Genomic DNA, 25,642 nt, shown 5'->3' with positions numbered 1-25,642 from the left:
TGACTCGACCTTTGCCCTCCTGCTCCCCTCCCCACCGAGCTGTAGAAACGTCATGGACTCAGACCAATGGCAAGCACGGTTCACGGTGATTGTGAGCCACGGCACAGAATAAAGAGTGAGCTGCTGAGAAGCCAGTGACCTCAGGCTGGGGTTGGCGACGCGAGGAAGGGCCTTAGCTGGCCACTTCCAGAGGGATCTTGGTGCGTGTGCCAGCTGCCCCCGTCCCCACCGCCCACGTCTGGCGGACAGTGTCTGTCCCTTCATGGAGCATCTGGACATCCCCTGTTTGAGGATGGGCTCCCCGACTTGGTGCAGGTGGTTTTTTGGGGGGTGATCCATGAGTCCAAAAGACAGGAAGGAGGAGGTCCAACATCAGGGTGCACTACGGGGATCTCCTGGTGGGAGCCGGGGCTCGGGTCTGCCGGGATCTGCTGAGTAAAGGGAGTGGCAGGCGGATCACCCACCCGAAGGCAGGAGGGGGGTGTGTCTATCCACAGGTCTGTCCCCCATTGTCTGGGTGTGGCCCCTGGCCTGTTAACCCCCCATTTTAGGCTGTGCCTGGGCACTGGAGAAGATCCGAGGCAGAAGTGGCATAGTGCGTGGTGGACACTAAAGGTGGGGCACTGTCGGTGAGAGATGAGTCCGAGCGTACCCAGAATGTCCACTGCAGCTGAAATGGGAGGTGGGTCAAGGGGTGTGACCCAGGTCCCCTGAGGCATCTGCCCTAGGGCAAGACTTGCCCCCGAATGTTGAGGCGTGTCCGTTGTCTTGGCTGGAAAGAGACGGCAGGACGGGAGGAGGAGAGGGAGCCGGCGGCTGCGTGACGTTCCAGACTGGGGTCCCGCAGTTGGTTTAACCGGTCTCCTGATCTTGGGCAGGTTCAGGGCTCTGCCCGGACGGTGTCTCAGGGAGTTCCCTCTGGTGCCAGGGGCTGGGGCTGCCCAGAGCAAGGGCCCGCCCCTACCTGCCGCGGGCTGCAGCGTCTGCCCTGTGACTCTGGGGGCAGGCGCAGCAGTTGGCTCACGGCCGCTGAGAGGGCCGCTCGGCGTCTGTTCCTTCGCAGAAGAGAAATGGCCCTTCCTGCTTTGTGCACGGTGTTCTTTCCTGAGTTCTGTGTGTTCCTGGGCCAGCTGGGAGGCAGGACAGGCTGCAGGGCCTGACTTCAGATTCTCTGGCCCAGACCGCTGCCCACGCCCCTGATTCGGGGTGGGCTGTGCCGGTGGGAAGCGGGGCTGGGTGGGTTGAAGGCATTTCTTGCTACTTTTTTTTTATAATGGTAAAATATACGTAACATAAAATATACTGTTTCAACCATTTTTAAGTGTATAGTTCAGTGGCATTAAGCACATTCACATTGTTGTCTGACTATCCCCACCATCCATCTCCAGGACTTATTCATCTTCCCATTTCTCAGATGGGGAGACTGAGGCAGAGAGGAGAAGGGACTTACCCAGCATCCCTGGCAAGTCAGAGGCAGGGCAGGAGCTCCAAGGACAGCCTTGGATCTGGCTCCTCTGAGTTCTCTGCTCACCTGCCACCTCCCACTTGCTGAGTTAGGACCCAACTGAGACGCGCATGGAACCCAGTGCTGCAGAAGCCAATACCCCGCCCACGGGACCCCTCGGGGCCCAAGTTGGTGCATCACTGCGTTTTTGGTTCCCACACCCATCCCTGACTCTGACCTCCTACTGCCCGTTTCTCCTCCCGCTGCAGACCTGGGATGAAGAGCTGGAGAGGTCGGCGGCGGCGTGGGCCCAGGAGTGCATCTGGGAGCACGGGCCTACCGGTCTGCTGGTGTCCATCGGGCAGAACCTGGGCGTACACTGGGGCAGGTAAGAGCCGCCGTGGCCCCTCACTTGTGAACTGAGCACCGCTGCTGAGCACCTGCTGCTTTTGGGCTCCGTGCTCGCTATCCATGGTTGCATTTAGCCCTCACGATCACCCACCGAGAGAGAGACCACCCCTGCCGTATATGTGTGGGGAAACTGAGGCTCAGCACCCAGGGGCACTTCCAAGTGCCTGGCAGAACAGATGCGAGCCTGGCTGCTGACTCGAGTCGCTGACCCCGGGCACTGGACTTGGGTGTCGGTAGCTTGGCTTTTCCACTCCGTCTCCTGGAAAGGGCTCTTGAGCCAGCTGCGTCTGGCCGGCAGGGAGCTGGCTGGGTGAGCTGGAGAGTGGGAATGTTGCCCTCGCAGGGGCGGTCGGTGCTCCGTCTCCGCCCCGGCGCGTCTGGGTTCTGCTCGCTCTGTAAGGCCCAGCCAGGGTCCTTCCCCTTGTGGGCGGGTGTCCCTCACCTTCCCCTCCTCATCCGGCCCTGGGGTTGGGGCCCACTCCTCGCTCACAGCGCTGAACCTCGAGGCCTCCTGGCCTGGCAGCACCTTTGCCCTCCTGCTCGTAGGCGGCGCTCACCAGTGGTCTGTTAAATGTTGCCCACTGCCCTTCCCCAAAGTCCTCTGGGCCCTATACCCAAGCACCCAAGCCGGCTGAGAGTCCCCTCCGGGCCGAGGGCTGGTTTCATCAGAGGAAGTGGAGAAAAGGTCTTTTGACCAATTAAGACTTACTGACCAATTTCTTCTTAGTGCCATGGAGTCGATTCTGACTCCTAGTGACCCTGTGCACAGCGGAGCGGAACCCTGCCCGGTGTTTTTGCACCATCCTCTCGCCTGCCAGTGCTGTATCAGACAGTGCTCTGCTGTATTCATAGGGTTTCCATGGCCAACTTTTTCGGAAGTGGGCAGCCAGTTCCTTCTTCCTAGTCTGTCTGGTCTGGAGGCTCCGCTGACACCCGTCCACCATGGGTGATGCTGCTGGTATAGGAAACATCCCCTCACAATACAGGTCGGGGTTTGCTTGACTTCAAACCCAGCATTTCCCAGCTCTCTCAGCTCCGGACTGGAATCTGACCACAAGCAGCTACCCTTTCCCCCAGGTCAGTGCCTCTCCAGCACCCCGGGCAGGCGTCACCAGGGGTCTAGAGACGTGGCTTCACGGAAGCGAGTCAACACGTATTCTTCCTCTGGTGAATTCTGCTTTTTGTAAAATCAGTCTTAACGATAGCATTAAAAGAAAATGTCTAAAGAGGAAAAAATCCACCGTTCCACCGCCCTGGTTAGCTCCTTTCCTTTTTCTGGCTCCTGTGTAGCGTCTGGCCATGGGCCGGCATATTTTTACGTAGTTGTAACTGTGGCCAGAACAGCTTTTAATTCTTTTCTTTTTCTTCCCTTCTCATACGAGATCAAACAAGGTTTCTCTTACATAGTTGTCATGGTTATCGTCTCGTAAAGGCTGCCTGTGCACCATCAAGTTGACAGACCGACATTGAGCCATTCCATTCCTGTAGGTTGTTTTTTTTCCTTGGCTCATTTGAATTCTTTCATTAGAATAACTCTGAGGACTAGGATTATTGGGTCAAAGGGCACGAAGATCTCCCCTGTCTGGATGAATCCTGTTAACTCACCTTCCAAGAGAGCCCCTCATTCAAAGGCCCCTTGCCAGCCAAGTGCTCTCCGCCCACGACCGCCCAGCCTGGCCCTGGGTCTTCAGGGACGCGGACGGGTCAGGGCCGTGGGTGTCCTTTCACCCGTGGCTCCCTTGCTGTGTGCGTGTCTTTCCCCAAGCTGGCCCAGGAAGCGAGGCCGTGTCCGGGCCATGTCACTGACTGCCACCGTTCGCTCCGGGTCTGGCGGTGATTGTTACAGGACCTCTAACTGCCTCGCCCCCACAGCGCTCTTAGAAACCGCCGGTCCCCCTGTGTCTTTTCTCTTTACTGAAACTGCTTTGTTTACACTTGCTGGTGACGGCCACCGGGGACTTGCATCCAGTTTATTTTCTTTCCTGGTAAGAAAATAACTGGAGGCAACCTGGCGGACCGGGCCGAAGGGAGGGGGCAGTGGCCACCCACGATGACTGGGAGTTTCCTCATTGCTGGGGGCGAGAGGGGGCTCAGCTGATAAAATCCTGAATGGGGGGCCGGCCCGGTGGCGTAGTGGTTAAGTGCGTGCGCCCCGCTGCGGCGGCCCGGGGTTCGAAGGTTCGCAGGTTCACATCCCGGGCGCGGACGACGTACTGCTTGTCAGGCCATGCTGTGGCGGCGTCCCATATACAGTAGAGGAAGGCGGGCACGGATGGTAGCTCAGGGCCGACCTTCCTCACACACACACACACACACACACAAATCGCAGATCGGAAGTTTTCTAAAGGTTCTGCTCCCTGGACTGTGGAGCTCCGCGTCCCTCCAGGTTTCCGCGCCCTCAGTGAGTTTTCTGCCTTGTGTCTGACTCCTTGGGTCCCCCGGCCGAGGAATGGAGCCGGTCATGACGACACAGAGACGTGAGCCTCTAGGTCCCTCTTTGGGGAGTGAAAGGGACCTGTCTCCCTGTCCCCCATAGCCAACTATTTCCCAGCTCTCAGACCCTCCCCACCCTCGTGGGTGTCCCGTCTGTGCACTGCCCGTTCCATTGTTTCCTGACTGTTTTTCTCTACGTTGACTTTAAGTGGACTCACATCTTAAATCAGGTTTTGTCTCAAGCAATAATACCTGTGAAATACAGGGTTCATGGGCAGCGTGTGGGCCACCCAGGGACACTCCTGGAACCCAGAGGGTCTCCAGGGATGCCCAGGTGAGCTCCTCGCCAATTCCTCGGGTTTTAAGCACTTTTAACAGGTGCTGGGTGGGATTCGGGGCTCTCAGCCCCGAAGGAGCCCCTCCTCCACGCTGCCCTGTGGGTGGCAGTGCTGCCGGCTGTGGTCTCTTTTGTTGGGTGTGTGGCGGCCCAGACGTAACAGGCTGATCTGCCCCTGCAGGTATCGCTCCCCTGGCTTCCACGTGCAGTCCTGGTACGACGAGGTGAAGGACTACACCTACCCCTACCCCCACGAGTGCAAGCCCTGGTGCCCCGAGAGGTGCTCGGGGCCCATGTGCACCCACTACACTCAGGTAACACTGGAGGAACGGCCGCATGGGACCTCAGCCCAGCGCCTGAGCCCCCGCCAGGTCGTTGCCCAATCGGAAACAAACCCAATCTGTGCTGTCTTTGCTTTAATTCTTTCCTTTAATTTGGTGCTATTCAAAGTATAGCTGGTGGGCCAAGCTGTTTGTGACCCGTCCATTCACAAGGGTAGAAACTGAGAATAAGCACTAGAAACTTCTAGGGCAATTTTACACTGCTGGGGCATTTTCCTGGTGTGTGGTTTGGTTCTGTTTGTTCATGTTTTGGTTTTAATTTTGTCTTGTTTTTTAAACAAATGTATGGATCTTTGGTGGGTTAGGGAAGAAATCTTGTCCTTCGCTCTTTCCCCACTCACGCCTTTCACACCGGCACCCTGTAGATCCAGGCCACATTGTGTTGCTCTGTGTGCCACCCCTTGAGCTCTGACGCATGGATGTTGTCTTTTCAGATAGTCTGGGCCACCACCAACAAGGTCGGCTGTGCTGTGAACACCTGCCAGAAGATAACTGTCTGGGGAGAAGTTTGGGAGAATGCGATCTACCTCGTCTGCAATTACTCTCCAAAGTAAGAGCAAGTGACATGGTTTTATGGGTGGGGATGGGTTGGCCTGCCATGGAGAACCCAACTAAATGTGGCTTAAATGATGGAGTCTCTTCATTATTTCATGTAACAAGGTGTCTAGAGGTTGGTACATCCAGGTTAGCTTAATAGCTCAGCAGTGTCAACAAAGACTCAGTCTCTTTCTGTCTTCCTGCTGTACTATCCTCTCCTCATGGTCCCGAGATGGCTGCAGAGCACCAGCCATCACATCTTCCCAAGCAGAAGAGAGGAGAATGGTAGAAAAGGGTTTTCTCTTAGGCCTTTCTCACCCCTGGCTTACTTTCTCTTTGTGTCATTGGCCAGGACTAGACACTCACGGACCAGAGGAAACAAGATTGCCCCAATTAACTTTGACCAATGACATTACCTTAATTGGCTTCAACCAATGAAACTGTCCCAGTTGGTTTCACAAGTCATCCTCTGGGACTCCCTGAACAAGTCAGAAGCAGGAATAGCTGTTGGCTGGGCAACCAGTAGGGTCTGCCATAGTGAAATTTTTTTTCTCTGAAAGTATGCAGCAGATGGCACTTCCTCCTTAACAGCGTCCTGATGTCATCAGTGTGTCATTTATTCCTTTACTCGTTCACCTCCATTGCTCACCAGACAAGTATGTGCTGATTCTCGGAGAACTCTCACCCAGTTTACAGCCTGCGATTTGCACGCTGGCCGCTGGCCTGGCTGCGGTCCTCGCGCCGTGCCCTGCATACGGTGGGCCCTTGAGGCATATTTGCTCGGTGACTGAATGAAACGGGAATGAGCTCGTTTGTTTGGCTTGGATCAGGAGTGGCCGAGAGAAGGTGGGATGAAGGGGGGGTGCTGAGGTTGGGAGGAATAGGAGCCCATAAGCCCTGTGTGTGCCCGTGGTGGCCGTGTCTCAGCGGCCCACAGGGATAAGAGCAGGGGGTTGTGTCATCGCTGGGGAGGGACACAGGCCCTGTGGAGGAACAATAAACTGGTCCAGGGTTGGGGATTCCCGCCAGAGTGGCAGGTGGGAGGTGAGGAGTCATTCGATTTGCTCTTTATATAAAAAATGCACTTGAAGTCCTATCAGAAATGCAATTCTTCCTTTCTTTAGCCTCCGGCCCTTTCCTTGAAAAAAGGATAATCAATGTACAGTAAATCTCTAATCTTAAGTGCACAGCTTGATAAATTTTCACACACGTGCATGTGTTAGTCTGCTTGGGCTGCCATAACAAAACACCACAGACCGGGGGCTTCAAGAGCAGACATTTATGTTCTCACGGTTCTGGAGGCTGGGAAGGTCCAGCAGCGTCGGTTCCTGGTGAGCATTCTCTTCCTGGCTTGCCTTCTCCCTGTGTCCTCGCATGGTCTTTCCTCGGGGCGTGCACAGAGAGAGAGAGAGGGAGGGAGGGAGAGCTCTCTGGTGTCTCTTCTTAGGACATTAATCCCATCACATCAGGGCCCCGCCCTTCTGACCTCATTTAACCTTAATTACCTCCTTAGAGGCCCCATCCCCAAATACAGCTGCCTGGAGGTTAGGGCTGCAACATTTGGGGGATGCAGTTCATTCCACAGAATACATATAGACCTGTGTAACTCCCACCACGTCAAGTTCGTGACTATTTCCAGTGCCCCAGGAGGCTCCCTGGTAGCCCCCAAGTGGCCACCATTCTGACATCTCTCCCCATTGTCTGTCCGTCTGGTTTGTACCCTCCTGTGAATGGACAGGAGAGACATACCCTCCTGTGCCCCAGTCTTCTTCTCAACACCGTGTCTGCGAGTCTCGTCCATGTATCTCACGTTTGGTGGGCCTTTCCTTTTGATTTCTCCGTGGTATCCACCATGTCCACAGCCTCTTCTTCAAAGGTCCAAGCCCCTGGCCGTGCAGTGCACAGTCACAGGCACCGGGCATGTGGGCAGTGGCTGAGAGGGAGGGCTCGGCGGCGGTGTCTGGGCTCAGATCCCTGTGGGCAGGCTCGAGGGATGAGGGGTCTCGTACTGTGGCGTCCTTGTGTGTGAGGGGTCTCTTACTTCACGGGGCTGCTGGGAGAGTAGGGAGAGTGTCCGTGGGCAGGACGTTGGCACAGGCCCGGCACCAGCCAGCACTCAGTAGACGCTAACCCGAGCGTTAGTGCCCCAGGCATGACCGAGTGTGGTTTGTCTTTGAGGAAATACGGAACCCTAGACATGCTGGGGGAGAGGGTCCAACCCATTTGGGGGCCCAAGTCTGTAGAAACCCACTGAGGCTTGCCCGGCACAGGATAGGCAGTGAGGCACTCTTGGACCCCTGGCCATGGTCTATGTGGGGAGAGTCCCCACAGCCTGAACGTCCAAGCAGAGGTGGTCAGCTGAGTAGGGTCTGTGGCACCATCATGATGTGATGTGACGGGCCCCCGCCTGCCCTCCCTGGGCCTGAGGCCCACGTGGCCCTCGGTGATGCCACTCTGCTATTTTGAGCCGTCGGAGGGCAAACAGAGAGCATGTTTTCTGCGTTTGTCTTCCGGCCAACACCAGCAGGACCCCTCCCTGGCCTCCCTGGAGAGCCGTCAGAAAAGTCACCGGGACAGGCCTGTTGATTTAGCAAACGCTCAGAGCGTGGGGCCTGCACCAGGCCCAGGCCCCAGGCTGCGGGCATCCACAGTCACTCCCTTTGTGCTCACAATAGCTCCCGCATGACCCCATCACAGACGAGGGGACAGAAGCTCAGGGCTGAGGGGAGTTGGCGGGGGGTGACACAGCTGGCAGGGCCAGAGTCCCACCCAGGGAGTCTGCTCCATACTGCCTGGCTGGAGGAGGCTGGGGCCAAGCCTGGCCTACCAGCGAGGCCCCAAATCTCTCTCCTGAGTGAACAAATGGATGACTGGGCTGACCACAAAGGAAGCTTCTAGAACAAATCACGGAGACTGGTCCCAGTCACTCACTGTTGCAACTTGTGCTGCCAAAGGCCCAGGTACTGTGAGAAGGGCTTGGGAATCCGCTCACCACCTGCTGCCTGGCCCCTGGAGAAATCTCACCCAAAGGCCTCCGGTTTTCCTGGCCTTGGAACTTCAGAGGGAGGTGAATGGTGCCCGGGGTGCCCCCAGGGACCTTGGTCCCAGCCCTGAGAGCAGAGTGTGGTCAAAGGCTCTGAGCCCCAGAGCCTGGGTTCAAATCCCAGCCCCTCCACTCACTCTCTGTGTGACCTTGGACAAGTCACTTAACCTCTCTGAGCCTCAGTTTCTTCCTCTGCACAAGGATTGAATTCCAGCACGTCCCTCCTGGGGTGCTGGAAGAATGGAGTGACCAGGCCACGTATGTGGTTAGAGCTCAGGAAACACGAGGTGCTCCCTGGAACACGCTGACTTTTACTCATTTGAGAAATGGCTTAAAATGGGGTCCCAGCAGCTTTCTAGGGCTGGGGTCGGGGGTGCCTGACAGTGTTCAGAGTTGTGTGAGGGGGGCAGCATGGGTAGATGTGGGGCCAGTGGGGTGTAGGCACAGACTAACACAACAGGACAAAGGTGCCAGGGACAAGGATGTGTCGTAGCTCCTGACTGGGATTCTTCTAGAATTCTCTAGACTGTGCACAGGAGGGGCCCAGGGCAGCCGCCTTTCCGCCTTTACACAGCGCACACCTTCCTTCCTCTCCGACAGTGTTGGAGAGGGCCCGGAATGGAGAGAGCAGCGGCCCCTGGGCCCCGGGGTCGCGGCCCCTCTGACAGTGTCTCTGGTCTGTCTTCAGGGGGAACTGGATTGGAGAAGCCCCCTACAAAAACGGCCGGCCCTGCTCCGAGTGCCCGCCCAGCTACGGCGGCGGCTGCAAGAACAACCTGTGCTACCGAGGTAGGAGATGACTTCAGAACCGTGTGGGACGGGTCTCCCCCAGGTCTGTGAGTCACAGAACACGGGAGAATGGGCCGAGAGTCCGGCCCCCTACCCCCCACCCACGCAGCACCTGGGCGGCCCTGCAGGCCCCGCCCTCGGCCTCGTGCTCGTGATGAGTGGGGCTGCATCTCCAGATGGGGGGCTCAGACCCAGGCTCCCTGGGGACCCGCACTGCCCCTGGGATGTCCCCCTGGTGGGCATCTGCCCTGGGCGGCGTGGACTCAGACACGGCCCTGCCTTGTGGGTGCTCGTGGTTTGGTAGAAAACAGACGATGCGCAAGGAATAAAAATGAACGACACGCCTGTGACGGGGCCAGGCGAGCTCCAGGCCGGGCAGGGCTGTCCCTCGTGGTTAGGCGCCTTCCTGCCCGGCCTGTCCCCCTGCCGCCACCACCCACCTTTGCATCTTGCTCCTCCTTCGCCCGATTTGTGGCAAACGTCGGCAATGCCTTTCTGCCACGGCTCAGACAGGCCTGGCGCGGTCGGGCTTTGCGCCTGGTTTCCACCCGCTCCGCCGCTGGTCTGCTGTCGGCCACTCAGGACGTTTCCACTTTCCCCGCTGCTATAAATAATGCACGTTTTTCGTGCCTGAAGCGTTTCTCACCTTTTGGAACATTTCCTCGGGCCGTCCCAGAAGGGGCGCAGCTGGGCCAGAGGGGCTGACCATGTTTTTGTGGCCGAGGTGTGTTTTCTCACGGGGCTCTGTCAACAGGCCGTGTGAGGGCTGAGAGGCCCCTTTCAGGAGGGCTGGCCGGGCGGGAGAGAGCAGCCCCCAGTACCGGGCCTTCCCTGCCAGTGGGGTCGTGGGCTCAGTGCTGCGGGCTCCGGGGGGTGCCGAAGGTGAGCTGGAGCAGGGGTCCCAGACCCTCTCAGGCAGCGCCTCTTCCTTGTCTTCGAGAGGGGGCTCCCCACGCCCGTCTTTAGTGAAATCTTCCTGGCTCTCCCCCCTCTGATGCCTGAATCCCTGAGACAAGCGTGGGTTTTGAGTCCGGCACACCTGCTTTAAGAATATCAACTTGCCACGTTCCAGGGGTGGGACCCTGGGCCGGTGACTTCGTCCCCTGGCCTCAGCCTTCCCATCTGAGAATGGGGGTAATTGTGTCAACCCCCAGGATCTTGGGAGGACTAAGAGAAGACCACAGGTTGAGGTTGACACTCAGGCCCGTCAGGTCCCCTCCCCGTGTTCCTATTCAGGCAGGTCCTGTGGCTGCTGTCCAGTCGCCCAGAAGGGTCAGAAGGGTCAGGTCCTGAGTGGCGATTTGGGGACCGAGAGGGAGGGATAACATCGGGCTTCTCCTTGGGTCTCCCATTGTTCTTTGCTCAAACCTAACACGTCGCAGTGCTGCTTTCAAAGCACATCGGCCCCTCCAGGAGGTGGGGCTCTGTGAGCACAGCTAGAGCTGTCCAGGTGGAGGGCAGGCAGAGCGGGGTCGTCTCTACCCTTCCTGCTGTGTGTGCTCGGGCATACTGCTTGCTTTCTTCAGCCTCAGTTTCCCCATCTGTAACAGAGACAACAATGGTCCTCCCACAGAACGTTTGCTGGGAGGACGCAGGGAGAAGGATGTGAGTTGCTAGCACAGTAACCTGCACATAGTTAGTGCTTTATCAACACAGCTCATTAGCTCCTTGGAGAAGTGGGGGCGGAGAGGTAGGACTGCACTTACCACCTTGCCCGGGATCCTTTATCGCCTAGTGGGGGCCGTTGGCCTTCGCCCAGCCTGGGGCCCTCATCCATCTCAGGAACCCGGCAGACTCCTTCTCCTCCTTGGAAACACAGCTCTGGCATCACACCTCCTCCAGGGAGCCTTCCCTGACTACACAGACAGGCAGCGCACCCGCCTCCATGCTCTTACTGCACCTAGACTCTCCTCGAACCCTGATCACCTGTTGTTACAACTGCCGGTTCCCTGTGGGGCCTCCAGGGGCACGTCGCAGGTGTGTTCTGCATGTCGTCTGAATACATAGACCCCCAATACCCACAGAGGGTTATTTTAAAAGAACAAATACCCTCAAAGATACCTTAGATGCTGGTTTACGCACCCAATGAAGCCTCTGTACTTGTTTCTTTATTTTTCGTGGAAAATGCCCAACTTCACTTGGCCGGCATCCCGATTTTCTTAGCTAACCATGCAGAAGGTCTCCTGTGAAGCAGCTTATCTGCATAAGCTCCTTAAGTGCTCTTGAGGGTGCCTGGCAAGGCCTTGACCTATAATAGAGATGGAGCAAGGCTAAGGACAGACTGTAAGAGCCGTCACCGTCCATCCAGCCTTTCACTGTGTGACGGTGAAGGGCGTGGCTTCGGGGAAAGGCAGTTTCACTCTCAGCTGTGTGAGCTTGGGCAGGTCGCTTAGCCTCTCTGAGCCTCAGTTTCCTCATCTGTGAAATGGGGCTGACCATGCCTCCTAGGGCAATGAGAGGATGACACGAGAGCATGCCAGGGAAGGGCCGAGCCGGCGGGTGATCATTTGGTCCCTGTTCAGTCAACAGCTCAGAGCTTTGTTACCACTTAGAGAACCAGCTGGGAATCTGCAGAGCGACGTAAGCAATGCAGTGTGCCCCGGGACCCCGGTGCACAGCTGGATAGTCACCGCGCAGTGACCTCGGGCACGGAATTTCCCCAGGCCTGCGCTGGTCCGCACGGGGGCTGTCCATTAGGATGTGCTCTAATATGCCCGTCCTCCAGGTGAGCAGCCCCGTTTTCACGTGTGCGTCTGAGGGCGAGGACTGTCTGCCCGTTTTCTCAAATAGCGAGCCCTCAAGTGCTGTAGAATGCTTCACCGAACTATATTCGGCTAAATAAAGCCTCGATTATGAGGTATAAAAAGCCTAAAGGGCAGTGGAAGAAAACCCAGCTTATTCCAGAGACAGCTCTGGCTTTCAGTGAAGGGCGAACCTGAATAGCCGCATTGACGGGCAGAGCAGACCAGAGACCGCCGCCGGGTGCCAACCAGCCATGCAAACCCAGTGTCTTCGTAAAGATTTCACCTATAGCATTTGGCTACAAATGGTGCTTTCAGAATTCCTTTCTTGAATGTCTTTAAACTTCGCTGGGACTTTTTTTTTTCCAAAAGAATTTAAAGACAGAATTCTTTGGGGGTTTTGATTATCCTTCCTTCAGTGAATTTTGTTGAGCAACTACCGTGTGCTGAGAGCTGGGTGTCCTGGGGGCTGTGACGCGGGCTCGCTCCCGGCCTCGGGGAGTTTGCAGCCGCTGGAAGAGGCAGGTGGTGGTGAAGTCACCGGGGCGTGCTGCCCGAGAGCAGAACATGGTCGTCCGCGAGCCCTCCTGAGAGTGGAGTTGGGGCTCGGGGTTGCCGTTCACCTCCCGGCCTCAATCCCATCCATGCTCCTCTGGGACTGGGTTAGCCTGAGGAGTGGCTGTGGGGCAGTGGATCTGCCAGAGAATCAGCTTCCGAGTATCCCAGCCTCAAAAGGCATCCGACAACCACTCATTTGCCCTTCGTTTGGATGCTAGTGTAGTATAGACACGACACACCTGGTCTGCCCCTAGAGAAGAAAGGTCACTGCTCTGAAGGGGATGTGGGAATAAGGCTGGGGGGTTGACGACCACCTGATGGGATTTGAATTTGAATCCAGTGACACAGAGAGGCCTGCGAGGGGGCTCCCTTCCTCCCCCTTGACGTTGTCCTCACCCATACACACTTAACGGTCTCTCTCACTGGAGGAGCTCAGAAGGCGGGGGCTTCCAACTCTGGTCCGCAGACATCTTCGGGGAAGCTGTGAAGATGAAAAGGGGCCCCAGCGGAGACGCACATCAGTTCGTGTTTGATAAGGCCACTCAAGCAAATGAAAATAGCAATATTTTCTTTGTTTTGGCTGGAATTTACAGTTGGTATCCTGGGGGGGGGGCCTGATTACAGATTCTGGTGGGCAGTTAATAGTTGTCTTTCATGATGAAAACTGGAAGATAAATCAACTGAATAAATGCAATTTGCTTGGTTAATTAAAATATTTTCAAACTTGGGGGTCCTGGTCACGGATGGAGAAACAATAACATTTGGGTGGGGAAAAGATTGGGACCCAATGAACTAACTTTTTTTAAACCGGGAGTTGGGTCTTTGCTGCTCCCTGATGGACCCGATGTTATTGGGCAGCAAACTTCAGTGCCGAGAAAGGAGTTGAGCTGGTTCAGTGATGTGGCTTGTGGGAGTGGAGAAGGCAGCAGAAAGTGCTGGTGGCGAGGTTAGGTGGGGTCCAGGAGCATTGAGCACAGAGGGTTGGGTCTCCGTGCCCCATGAGGAGCACGTCAACAGGAAAGACCCCTCCCCCAGTGAAAACCTAGGTCCAGAAGGACCTCCAGGGAGAAGCTCCAGGCTGGGCTCAGAGGATGAGGCAGGGGGTGGGTGTGCAGGAGGAGGTGGACAAGGAACTGTTATGATGATCCAGGAGTGGGCGCGGAGCCTTCTGACCTCCGGTCAGCCCAGCTGCTCTCGGGTCCAGAGCAAACAGAGTCAGCCGAGCGCCCATCCATCTCCTCGGCTGGGGGAGTCCCACCTGGCCAGCTCTGCTCTGAAATGTAACTTTCTCTCTCTGCCGCTGAAATGACTCTTTGTGAAACCAAACCTCAAACAGCTTTAGTTTCCAAATTGCTTTTTTTTCCCCAAAGTGCATTTTGTTGAATCCCAGCATGTTATTTTTTTCTCCCTCTCCACTTATTAAGAAGAGACTTACGACCAAAAGCCTGAAACGGACGAGATGAACGAGGTGGAAGTGGCCCCCATCCCTGAAGAGAAGCACGTCTGGGTCCAGCCGAGGGTCGTCAGACCCTCGAAGCCCAAGAAGACCCCTGCCGTGAACTACATGAGTGAGTGGGCTCCCGCCTCTGTCCCGGCCTGCCCTCGGGCCGCCTCTGCAAGGGGGCCGTTTGCTTTGGGGTGGGGAGGAGGGCAGCTGGTGGGTTGAGAGGTCTCCAAACAGTGGGCAACAGGGTGGGGTGGAGTTTGCAAAAGCACAACCCTAAGACATTTTTTAAAAATGGTATTTTTAAGTCATTTTAAAAGCAAGTATTCTGGGAGCTGTGTTTGGGTGGCGTTTTTTCCCCCCAGGCCAGTATTTAAGGTTAGACCTTGTCCTTTCAAAGGGGACCTGGGCTGAAACTGGGTTCCTTTTTGAAGCGCCGGCCTCCCCGAGGGAGAGCGCGGAGGGCTTCTTCCCCACGTGCCGGCCCTGTGACTGGACCGGCACTCGACAATTTGAGACTCCATTTGCTCATCCACAGAGTGAGGGCAGTAATGGCTGTACGGGCTTGCTATGAGGATTCTTTGCAGTAATGTTGGCCACCTGTGTCACTGAGATCTCCCTGTACTGTGAGATCGACGCCAAGTTGCCTCCCACAGCCACCTCAGCAGGAAGTCCCCAGAGGCTGAATGCTCTCATGCTGGCCTCTTGGCCCCTCTCCCGTCCCCTGGTCTCCTAGTGCACCTCCCTCCCACTGCTTCCTTCTCTCTGCCCTCACCTGCCCGGCTGGGACGCAGCATCCGATTTGCCCCATGCTGCTCATGGGCACCTGTGTATGCAGCGACTTTACTGACGGTTGGGGGCTCTGGAGGGGCGTCGTCTCACAGACACGGCAACAGGCATGGCTGTTTACCCGTGGGTCCCTGTTTTCCCCCTCAGCCTCAAACAGCATCAAACTGGCCTCACTCCCATGTAGGGGCCCAGCTCCTGCCCATCTTTCTCAGAAACCTTCTCCTGGTTTTTCGACTGCTCTCTCCCCCACCCCCACCAGTCTCTCTGTCCTCTTGGACCTTCGAGTGTCTTTCGCCCAGAATCTCCACCTGTTTGATCATTCTGTAGCCTTCTTTGACCAGGAAATATGCTGCTGCTCTTGTCTGTCTAGAAGTTCGAAATGGTTCCATTGGGTTTTTTAAATAATGTAAAATTACAAAATAATATGTCCTTTTGTCAAACTATAACACTGCTCCAAGATTCTGATATGTCCCTATCAAATAAACAAAAAAATAAGGCTTGGCAAGGTCATCTTGGCTCTGGGGGAGGGGAGACAGGTGAGAATGGCCAGGTCCCTGCCTCACAGGCTGGATAAGGCTTGTAAGTCCCGCCCTCCAGAACCCTATGGGGCTACAGGGCACTTGGTGTGTGCCACGCTCCCTTCCAAGGCAACATTTACTTTCTCATTTAGTGCTCACAGAAACAGTACCCACCATACTTATCCCGTTATTCATATGCTGAAATTGAACCTTGGAGAGGGGAAGTAACATGTCCAGGGTCACATGGGTACTGTAAAGTGGTGGATCTGGCATTTGAACCTCACAACTGAAGCCTGCAGCCATTGGGCAATGCTCCTGCTCTCGTGGTGGCATGGATTCCAGAATGTTCCAGAAAGTTCCTCAGAGTGGGGGTGGGGTCTTCTAACTCAGACTCATCCTCCTGCTTCTTGCTGTGATGTATATTTCTGCATTTCTCTCCTAGCCCAAGTTGTCAAGTGTGACACCAAGATGAAAGACAAGTGCAAAGGGTCCACGTGCAACAGGTAAGGTCTGGGCCGGATCCCTCCCTCACCGCTGCCTAGCCCTCTGAAGCTCCTGCGGTGCCATATGGTCGTGTCGTGATGAGTCAGTTGATGGCCACCCAAACCAAGCGGGGTAGAAACTCGTGGAAAAATGGTGTCCTCTACTTTTAACACAAAAGTTGTGCCAGGTTGAGCAGGAAGGTAACTCAGCTTGCTTCGTGTCATGAATTAGACTGACCACAACATCTCAGAGTTTCCTCTGACCGCCACCATCCATTATAATTAATGGATCAAAGATGATCCATTTCCATCAACCTAGACCAGGGATTCCCCACCTTGCCTCTGCCGACATTTAGGGCCAGGTGACCTTTGCTGTAGGGCTGTTCTGTGCACTCTAGGATGTTGAGCAGCATCCTTGGCCTCTGCCCACTAGATGCCAGGAGCGCCCTCCCCACTAGTTGTGACGACCCAAAATATCTCCAGACATTGCCCAGTGTCCCCTGAGGGGTAAAATTGCCCCCAGTTGATAACCTTTGACCTAGAGAGTTGGCCTAAGCTCTGGGTCTCTTGCCTGGGCATATATTCCAGTGAAGTGTTTCATCCCTAGTGGGGAGGAGGTGCCTGAACTACAGATGCTCTGGGTTATTGGTTCAAAAGGAATTCCCAAGGTGTAGGAGTGCCAGATGTGCCAGAGACGTGAAGATCTTGACCAATGTTTTTACGTGGTTGGGGGCTCCATTCCACCTTTGTGTGTGAAGGTGGGCACAGGGTGGCCCAGAGTGCCGTGCAGGGAGGATGAGGGTGGGGGCAGAGTGGGGCGTGTGTGAGCCGCATTGTTGACAGAGCCAGCAGGACTTCCGTAGAATCTGAGCAGGCCAGCTTCCCCATGGGCCCCACCGGAGGAAGAGCTGCCAGTGTCTCCTCCGCAGTTGAATGAATTCATCTAGTGGATGGAGTCATTTAGCATTGTCCATTCAGATGGTGAGGAACGTCTGCCAAGAGGAGCAAGTTGGGTTTTGGCAGGGCAGCTGCTGGGCTGCTCTTTCTGGCAGCGGACGGCCAACAGGTGCAGGGGCGTCGTGCAGAGAGAGCCTCAGGGTCACGGCAGGACAGCCGTGCCGTCAGTGCAGAGGCCTTCCTCGTCCTCCTGTGGATTCTGGCATCTGCTCGTCTAAAGCCGGATGGCGTGCTTTAAAGCACATGCTGAAAAGAAGAGAGAGTGGGTCCTAGTTTATCCCGTGGGGATTTGGAATTCGGTCTGCCACAAGAACGCTTCGCTCGGACTTTGCAGGAGTGGGAAGAAGTAGACTGAGCAACCCAGGATGGGGTTCACACATCGTCCCATGAGCCGCTGGCGATGGGCCAGCAGGTCCTGCAAAAATAAAACCAGTCGATCTGTTGGTGAGATGGGCAAGATATGGGAATGATGGGTGGTGGAGTAGCTGTCGTGTGCACCATCTTCTGGAAGGGGTATCTGCTCTGCAAACTCACGGGTCTGAAATTTTCGGAGTGCTCTGGGCTTGTCCTTTGTGAGGATGGGTCTCTGAACCGCAAGGTTGTCATGAGAGTATCACCCCTGCTGAGCTCTCAGTGGGAAAAAATTACAGTTTGGAGAACATCCTTTGTTAGATAGCATCAAGAGAGTTCCAGAGTTGAGGGTGGATGGGACGCTCCCCAAGCAGGGAGAGGACAGGGGTCGGCCACACGAAGACTGTTAGAGGCCTCCAATCAAGAAATGTAGGGGCTGGCCCCGTGGCATAGTGGTTAAGTTCTGCGTGCTGCACTTCGGGAGCCCGGGTTTGTGGGTTCAGATCCTGGGCGTGGACCTACACCATTCATCAGCCATGCTGTGGTGGTGACCCACATACAAAATAGAGGAAGATTGGCTTAGATGTTAACTCAGGGCTAATCTTCTTCAAGCAAGAAAAGAGGAAGATTGGCAACAGAAGGTAGCTCAGGGGGAATCTTCCTCAGCAAGAAAAAAAAAGAAAGAAAAAGAAATGTAACCCACCTGACCTGCAAACACAAGAACACCCCCAGGCTCTCTCCTAGAAGCTTTCCACCACCCAGGACATCAGTTTTTTGCACACAGTGCTTTTGCAAAAATAACATTCACTGGGCTTTTTTTTTTCTGACTTTAAAGGTATTTTTGTTCATTGTAAGTAATTCAGGAAAACAACAACAACAAAAAAGCATAAAAAAAATAAGTGTCCCAGAATCTCCTCAATATGGGCAGCAATTTGGTATAGTTCCCTCCAGTCTTTTTTCTGTGCACCAATTAGGCCGACGCTGCTTATGAGATCCTGTGTGTTATTGTTTTCACTTAAGATTTCCCGAAGTCAGTAAGTATTCCTCAAAAACTTCATCTCTGGTGGCTGTACAGGCCTCTGACGTATGGCTGCACGAGAACGTTTGGCCATTCCTTTGACCCCTGCTGGCATATTTCCAGTTTTTCATAATTATAAACAGTTGGAATAACGTAGGCTGACATTCTGACTTTCTGTTTGGGATATGCACTAATAAGGGAGGCTGAAGAATCAAAGGTTATGAATTTTTAAGGCTTTCTGGAAAGAGTAATTTATACTTTTTCATGAACGTGAACACCATTATTGGGTTTGATTCTATTGAAAAATCCTTACAATTTGCCACCTAGAAAATGGCATCTCCTTTCAGTTTACACTTCTTCGATGACTGACATGTGAGGATTTTTTTTTTTGGTGCCTTTGAAGCCACTTGTCTTTCTTCTGTGAATTGTCTGTCTATTCATATCTCTGCCTTCAACTCGAATCTTAAACACGTGAAAATAGTCTCTAAGAAGGTCAAATAGGGCCGGCCCCGTGGCTTGGTGGTTAAGTGTGCGCGCTCCGATGCTGGCGGCCCAGGTTCGGATCCCGGGCGCGCACCGAGGCACCACTTCTCCGTCCATCCTGAGGCTGAGTCCCACATACAGCAACTAGAAGGATGTGCAGCTATGACACACAACTATCTACTGGGGCTTTGGGGGAAAAAAAAAATAAATAAATAAAAACCTTTAAAAGAAGGTCAAATAGAATCTTTAATTATGTTCATGGGACTATAAACTTCAGCCTGGGTAAGTTGTGTCTTGCTCAAAAACAATGGATTCTACATCACTGAAGCTTTTCTACATGTAATAATAGAGCTATTGAAGAAAAAATTCTATATGTAATAATAGAGCTATTGAAGAAAAAATTCATGGTGAGATTTAATCAACATGTTTGCCTCTGAAAATCGCTCTCTCTTCTCCATCAGGTACCAGTGCCCAGCAGGCTGCCTGAACAACAAGGCGAAGATCTTTGGGACTCTCTTTTACGAAAGTGTAAGTTTTGGGACTCTCTTTTACGAAAGTGTAAGTGTGACCACTATTTCTTTAAATGGCTTGTGGGACCCCCGACGTGCGTTTTTAAAGAAGGCTGGTGGTTTTCACGTGCAAAGATTTCCTTTCCACTCCTGCGTCCAACCCTACGTTCCTAGAGCTTCTCCGTGCGTAGTGATGGGCTCACAAACTTGTGAAGCCGCTTTTGGGATCCAGGGCTGACCCTCACGGAGACCAGTCTCCCCTTAGCCGGAGCGTTAACATGCTCCATTGGATGGGGAGAAAGGGCTGTTTGTCACCGTTCTCAGTTGGTAAAGCACCTCGGATGGGTTTTTTAAGATAAGCAAGCCCAGGAACAAAGACGTGTTCCAGAGAGAGGTCAGGGTCAGAAGTGGGGTGGGCTTTGGCCCGACTCGTTGGCTTTCTGTGGGTTGAGGACAAACGTCTCCATATTTCTGAGAAAGGTTGTTCACAAAGATGAATTCAGATGTACTTACATCTTACCCCGCCTTCCTCAGGCGTCCAGCATCTGCCGGGCAGCCATTCACTACGGCATCCTAGATGACAAAGGGGGCCTGGTGGACATCACCAGGAACGGGAAGGTCCCCTTTTTTGTCAAGTCTGAGAGGAACGGTGTGGAGTCTTTGAGGTAACTATTCTGTGATCAGCGTTCCTTAAAATGTTTGTTTCTGGTTATGAAAGTATTGTCAAAACTTTGAAAAGTACTGAACGATGTGAAGCAGGAAAAAATAGAGATGACTTTCATCCCATAACCCAGAAATCGCCCCTATAGGCAATTTAGCATATTTCATTCCAGTGTGTGTGCATGCGTGTGTGTGCGCATGCGTGTGTGCATGCGTGTGTGTGCGCATGCGTGTGTGCATGCGTATGTGTGTTTCATTTGGTTGAGTTCTGAATCTTGCTCTTTCTCCCTTCCTAGTCACCGAGAGCTCTTCAGACACATCATCGTTAATGGTTGATGATGTCCTTAAGTTTGTAGGCTAATTCTCCATTAGCACTTTTTCTTACTTCCTGAGAATGAGGCTTTTCGTTTTTAAAATACACTACTTTTTTTGGCAAGATATGCTTTTCATGTAAGGTATGTGGATGGATGATGGGGCAGACCGTCCTCGCCATTCTGACTTTTTGGGGAGCAGTGGGGGAGGCCTTGAAGAGCGGCAGGAGGCCATGTCTTGATCTGTCCGTGGAATCAGAGGCATAAGGTGACCTGGGAGCACGGAGCCCAATGGGGACCGTGGGGTCAAAGAGACATGGCTCCACCTCTTCCCTGTGCATGACCTCCGGCCAGTTCCTTTACCTCTTCTGAGTGGCAGTGCCCTCGTTGGTAAATGAAGGCCACAGTAGGACCAGGGCTGACACCCAGCTAATTGACAGTGGGACAGCGTGTCAGGATCCCCGTGTCAGGTGCCCACCCCAGGGTCTGTGACAAGGGAAGCACCAAGCAAATGCTTCTGCGACTGTTACAAAGTAGCATGTCCCGTCCGAATTGTGGGGCCGCTAAGAACATTTCAGAAACCGCTGAGTCACTGCCCTTTGAGAGGTGTCGTTCTCCAGGTGGTGCTGCAGTGTCGCCTCCTCGGGACAAGGGGTTATGTAAACAAACCAAGAGCAAGGAAGTCTAAGTGAAAGCACAGAAAGTGTGCGTGGAGATGTCACTGGGGCAACCTCGACCCCGGCCTTGCCGGCACTGGGGGCTTGGCTGGGTTCAGACCCTGCATTACCTGGGACGCTTGTCCTGGAGCCATTTCTGGTCCCTTCCAATGGCCAACTTTGCCTCTATAGTGGGGTTCTTCACCTTTTAGCACCCAAGGAGTCTCTGAACATCAATGCAAGGCAAATTAAAGCTTTATTTTCACTAGCCTCTAGTTGACGTGTAGTATTTCCTTCTGTTATGGACGTTGGCCCCAAAGCCGAGTGGCGTTAGTAGGGCTGGTGACTCTCTCACTGGTGGAAATCCTCTCGCTGCTGACGTCTCGACACACCGTCTCCACTGTCATTACTCTGAAGTGACAGTAGTGAGAAGACCCGCCTCTGGATTCGGTTTTAATGCGTTAACGAAGAAGTACCTCTGTCCTCTAACGCAAATTTGTTGTAATGTTTTGATAGTGATATTACTAAATAACGATTTCCTTTTAATCTTTTAAATTTGTGTGCATTTTAAAATCATTATTCTGAGAAGGGGTCCTCAGTCTTCACCAGGCTGCCTGAGGGGTCCTTGGCACTAAGAAGGTTAACAAGCCCTGCTCTAGAATGTTCTCATTCCAGATCTTCCTCTAGAATGTTCTAAGAACTTTCAGGCTGATGGGAAACGAGTGGGAAAATGTACAGTTGAGGTTGTACGTAAGGAGCCAGCGTGCACTGGAAGCAGTTCTGTTTGCATTTACCTACTGTTTTCTTTTGCAGCAAATACAAGTCTTCCAGCTCCTTCACGGTGTCAAAAGTGAAAGGTAAGCTGGCTGGTCTTTTCTTATGTGACCGTAGTACCCGGGTTTCTTCAGTGTCCGTGGAAATTGCATTCCCCTTAGTTATTGATTTCATGGTTATCAAGCTGGCTAACGTTGCTGTTCTCAGCACTGTAGGCACTTTTTTAAGAGGTTCTTTCAAGAGATTCTTGAACTGGTTTCTAAACATATCTGAACTTGGCATTGGCCCTAGATTGCTAAACCAGAAACACAGGCCTGGGGTTCCCAGCCAAATGTTGCAGAAATACTAATGCCTGGGTTTAGAGTAGCTCATAAGTTGCATTGGGAGCATCAATTTCTATTGATTGATAGTGGCTCCCTGGAGCATTGTGTTGAGAAGGATTCTGAGGCCTCATTCTGGGTTTGGCAGAAAACAGAGCTTCATAGATTAGAAATGTCTGCCATGGACAAGAGAGGGAAACGTGGGGAAGTATGTGGCACATATGAAAAAAAGACTTGACCTAAATTCCACCACCCAGAGATAACCACTCTGAACATTTTGGTGGATATTTTTACAGTTTATTTTCCCTATGTATTAAGAGTATATACGTTGGTAATAGATACATTGATATACTTTTAAAAAGCGAAATGGAATTACATAAGTTTGGTAACCTGATTTTTTTTTTTTAAATAATAATGCGTCAGGAAGATAATTCTGTGCCTTTAAGTGGTCTTCTAAACCTAATTTTAGTGATTTCATTGTATAGCAGTCCCTTGGTGCCTAGACCAATCCCCTTTGTTGGGTTGCTACATAGATCCCCGGCCCTGCCAAGCGAGAGACTGGACCAGGAGTCTGCAAAAGACCGCCCTCAGGGCCAAATCTTGCCTACCATCTGTTTTTGTAAACAAAGTTTTATTGGCACACAGCCACGCCCATTCACGTACACATGGCTGGTTTCTGCGACAACAGCAAAGTTGAGTAGTTACAACACAAACCACGTATTTACAACAAACCCGGAAATATTTACTCTCTGGCCCAGTAAGAAAGAGTTTGCGGAGCCTGGACTAGAGGAGGACACGCTGTCAGAGACCGCGGTGGCCAGTACAGAACCGCTCTCTTCCCTCCATTGTTTGGACACAACCTGTGACCCTGAAGAAGGGCTCTAGACCCGGAACCTGAAACCTGCGCCCTCACCTGTGTCTCTCAGGGGGGTCTCTTAGCTTTTCTGGACCTCAGTTTCCCATCTGTATAATTAGAACAATACCTGCACAAGGATCCAACGTGATAAAGTAGAGGGAAGGCTTCACAATCAAAAAGCTCTGTGCAAATGAGAAGTATCGTTGGTCCCGCGGAGGAGCGAATGAGGGTGGTAACACCCTTGAACTGTAAAGACACTCAGGCTGTGGGTTTGTCTCGTCCGTGAGTGGCCCCAGGTGAGGGGCCGGGGCACTGGGGCTTGGCCCCTGCTGGCTTCTCACGCCAGCTCTGTTCGAGGGCCCGGTGAACCCCTAGGGCCTGGTTGTCCAGCAGCCCATTTCATAGGTCGGTAGTCTGAGGCCCGGGCTTGCCCCAACCTGACCCTTTCCCGACGTGTTCCTGTCCACAGTGCAGGACCTGGACTGCTACACCACCGTCGCTCAGCTCTGCCCATTTGTGAAGACGGGGACCCATTGCCCAAGGTAAGGCCCGCTGGCGCCTGGTGTTGCACACACGGGGCCTGAGAGAAGAAGGCGCCATGCTGGGTTGGGGACCGTCTCAGGGCAGTGAAGCACAACTGAGTTCTAGAGGTGGGCCTCGTATGTGTCCACCCAGGAAACCAGTCGCTTCATGCTCAAAGTCAAGGGCCCACTAGACCTTGCCCTGAGATGGCTGGTTCTCCAGCTTGGCTGCATGTTGGAATTGCCTGAGGGGCATTAAAAGAACAAATTCCTGGGGCCCCTGCCCTCACCACAGAAGTCCGAATCTCTGGGAGTGGCCCAGCAGGGCATCGACATCTTTAGAAGCTTCTGGGTGAGCCCGTGTGCAGCTAGGCCCCAAGCCCTGCTCTAGGGAGCTTACCTGAGAAGATGGCTTTGTTCCTCTGGATGTTACCTCGACTCGTGGGAGAGAGCGCTTGCACGTGTAGAAATGACTTCATTTGCCTCTAAGCTTCATTTCCCAGGTCCCCTCAGACAGACCTCAAGATTTGTCATTCCCAGTCTCTTAAATCAATCTAGAACTCTGGAAGCTGCTGCTGCCTGTCCCTTTCAGTCAGCTCGTTGATTCTTCTACTTGATCTGTGATATTTTCTGTAGATCACTTTAGAACCAGCTTGTTAAAACGCAGCTTTTCTCAGGTATAATTTGCACACAATAAAATCCACCCAATATAAGTATACGATTCGACATGTTTTGACAAATGTACACAGTCATGCCGGCACCACCACAATCAAGATAGAGAACGTTCTCATCATCCCAGAAAGTTCGCTTGTTGTCAGTCCCCCTGCCTCCATCTCCCACCGTATCCCTGCCAACCACTGATTTCCTTTCTGTCACTGTAATTTTGCCTTTTCTAGAATTTCCTAAAAACGGAGCCGTCACAGTGTGTAGACTTCTGCGTCTGGCTGCTTTCACTCTGCGTGATGCTTTTGAGAGGCGTCTGTCTTCTTGAGCACATCAGTGGTTTATTCTTTCATGTCGCCGTGTGGCGTTCCATCCTGTGGATGTACCATAATTTGTTTGTCTAAGGAGTAGGTTTCAGGTGCATCTGCCAAAACCTTAATTAGCTGATTTTTGGAGGATGATTCATCATAACAAAATATAAAGGGTGTCCTGGTAACATTTGTCTCTGAAGTACCTGTTAGATTCTCTCAGAAGCTGAGTGACGTAGCATCCTGGGAACCCTCATCCTGGGCCTGGAGGCCTGTGGGTTCTCGAAGGGAAAGACTGACTTTAAAACTAGTAGGTGGAGCCCCCCGAGGTGGGAGCAGGGAAAAGCCCCAGGAGGGTGCGGTGAGGGCGGGAGTGGGGGCCCCCGACTCCTCCCCTTTGCTCTCACATTGCCCGTGAGCTTTCTCACCAGCTCCCACTGCCCATCTCCCTTGAACATTCAAGAGGGGATAACAACCTTTTAATAGATTTCCCCACATATTAAAGAGAAGCAGAAGGAAATAATTTCAGAAAATACAAACAAATGAAAAGGAAAACTTGACATAGTGCAAGTATACAAAATATAAGTTTTTGACTTGCCATTCTAAAAGAAAAAAGAACTTTCTTATCCCAATTTTTTTCCTCTATTTTTAAATCTCACACGCACATCCCGTCTCTCCACCCACCCCTACCCTCTCCCCACACAGGACTGTTTCAGCTTCCCAGTCTCTTCGCCTGGCTTTCTTCCCTCCCAGAATCCTGCCTGTCTTGGGGCCAGATGGCTTCTGGCTGCCATTTTGGTTTCTTGGTCCCTGGGCTCCAGGCCATTTGTGCTGTTCCAGATAAAGACAAAAGACCTTTTCTGAATTAAACTCATGCTTTTTCCTGGTTTGGATCTCTCAAACCACCGAGGGTCCACCCATTTCCAATTTGAGGCGCTGTCTTCCTCCCCTGTGCCCACAGTGGGGGGCGGTATGGCGGCTGACACAGTGGTGATCTAACCCTTTCTGCCTCAGGTTATCAACGCCCCCTCCCTGGAATGTTCTGTGACTCACTGAGGTGAGGGCCCTCCACCCTTTCCTCCCCCACACAGGGAAGTGGCCTTTAAAAAAGTCTATTGATTATAATCTCCATAATGTACCCACAGTATGAACTGGCTAACACCCAAGAATGGGAGGTAAAACCACTTACAATCCCATAGTCACCCCTCTTAGATAGTTATTCCCTCTCACCTTGTTGTTTGTGTGTATCTTTTTGTATGGGTTTTTTAAATTCTATATGCACTGTTTAAGAAGAGGGAAAATATCTTCACCACTGCTAGGGTGGGAGAAGTATATTTTTTTTCTTAAAGAGTAAACTATATGGTAGTTTCCTTTCATCTAAGTACTCA

The 25,642-nt window shown here is 53.1% G+C and overlaps 1 protein-coding gene across 1 annotated transcript in view; it reads left to right on the top strand.

Annotated features, from left to right (window-relative positions):
* Window positions 1-25,642, top strand: part of CRISPLD2 (cysteine rich secretory protein LCCL domain containing 2) — a 67,944-nt gene that overhangs the window by 21,002 nt on the left and 21,300 nt on the right. Inside the window, exons 3-12 of the mRNA XM_004437052.3 lie at window positions 1,714-1,832; window positions 4,807-4,939; window positions 5,401-5,516; window positions 9,235-9,335; window positions 14,059-14,202; window positions 15,828-15,888; window positions 19,138-19,204; window positions 19,720-19,850; window positions 21,626-21,669; window positions 23,232-23,304. Coding sequence (XP_004437109.1) covers window positions 1,714-1,832; window positions 4,807-4,939; window positions 5,401-5,516; window positions 9,235-9,335; window positions 14,059-14,202; window positions 15,828-15,888; window positions 19,138-19,204; window positions 19,720-19,850; window positions 21,626-21,669; window positions 23,232-23,304 — 989 coding nt within the window. The remainder of the gene's footprint in view (window positions 1-1,713; window positions 1,833-4,806; window positions 4,940-5,400; window positions 5,517-9,234; window positions 9,336-14,058; window positions 14,203-15,827; window positions 15,889-19,137; window positions 19,205-19,719; window positions 19,851-21,625; window positions 21,670-23,231; window positions 23,305-25,642) is intronic.

The sequence above is a fragment of the Ceratotherium simum genome, chromosome 30 (genome assembly GCF_057802395.1).
Source record: "Ceratotherium simum simum isolate JZ-2026a chromosome 30, ASM5780239v1, whole genome shotgun sequence".
NCBI classification, from domain to species: domain Eukaryota; kingdom Metazoa; phylum Chordata; class Mammalia; order Perissodactyla; family Rhinocerotidae; genus Ceratotherium; species Ceratotherium simum.
Note: the sequence above shows the minus strand (reverse complement) of the source record. Positions and strands in the feature narration are given on the sequence as shown.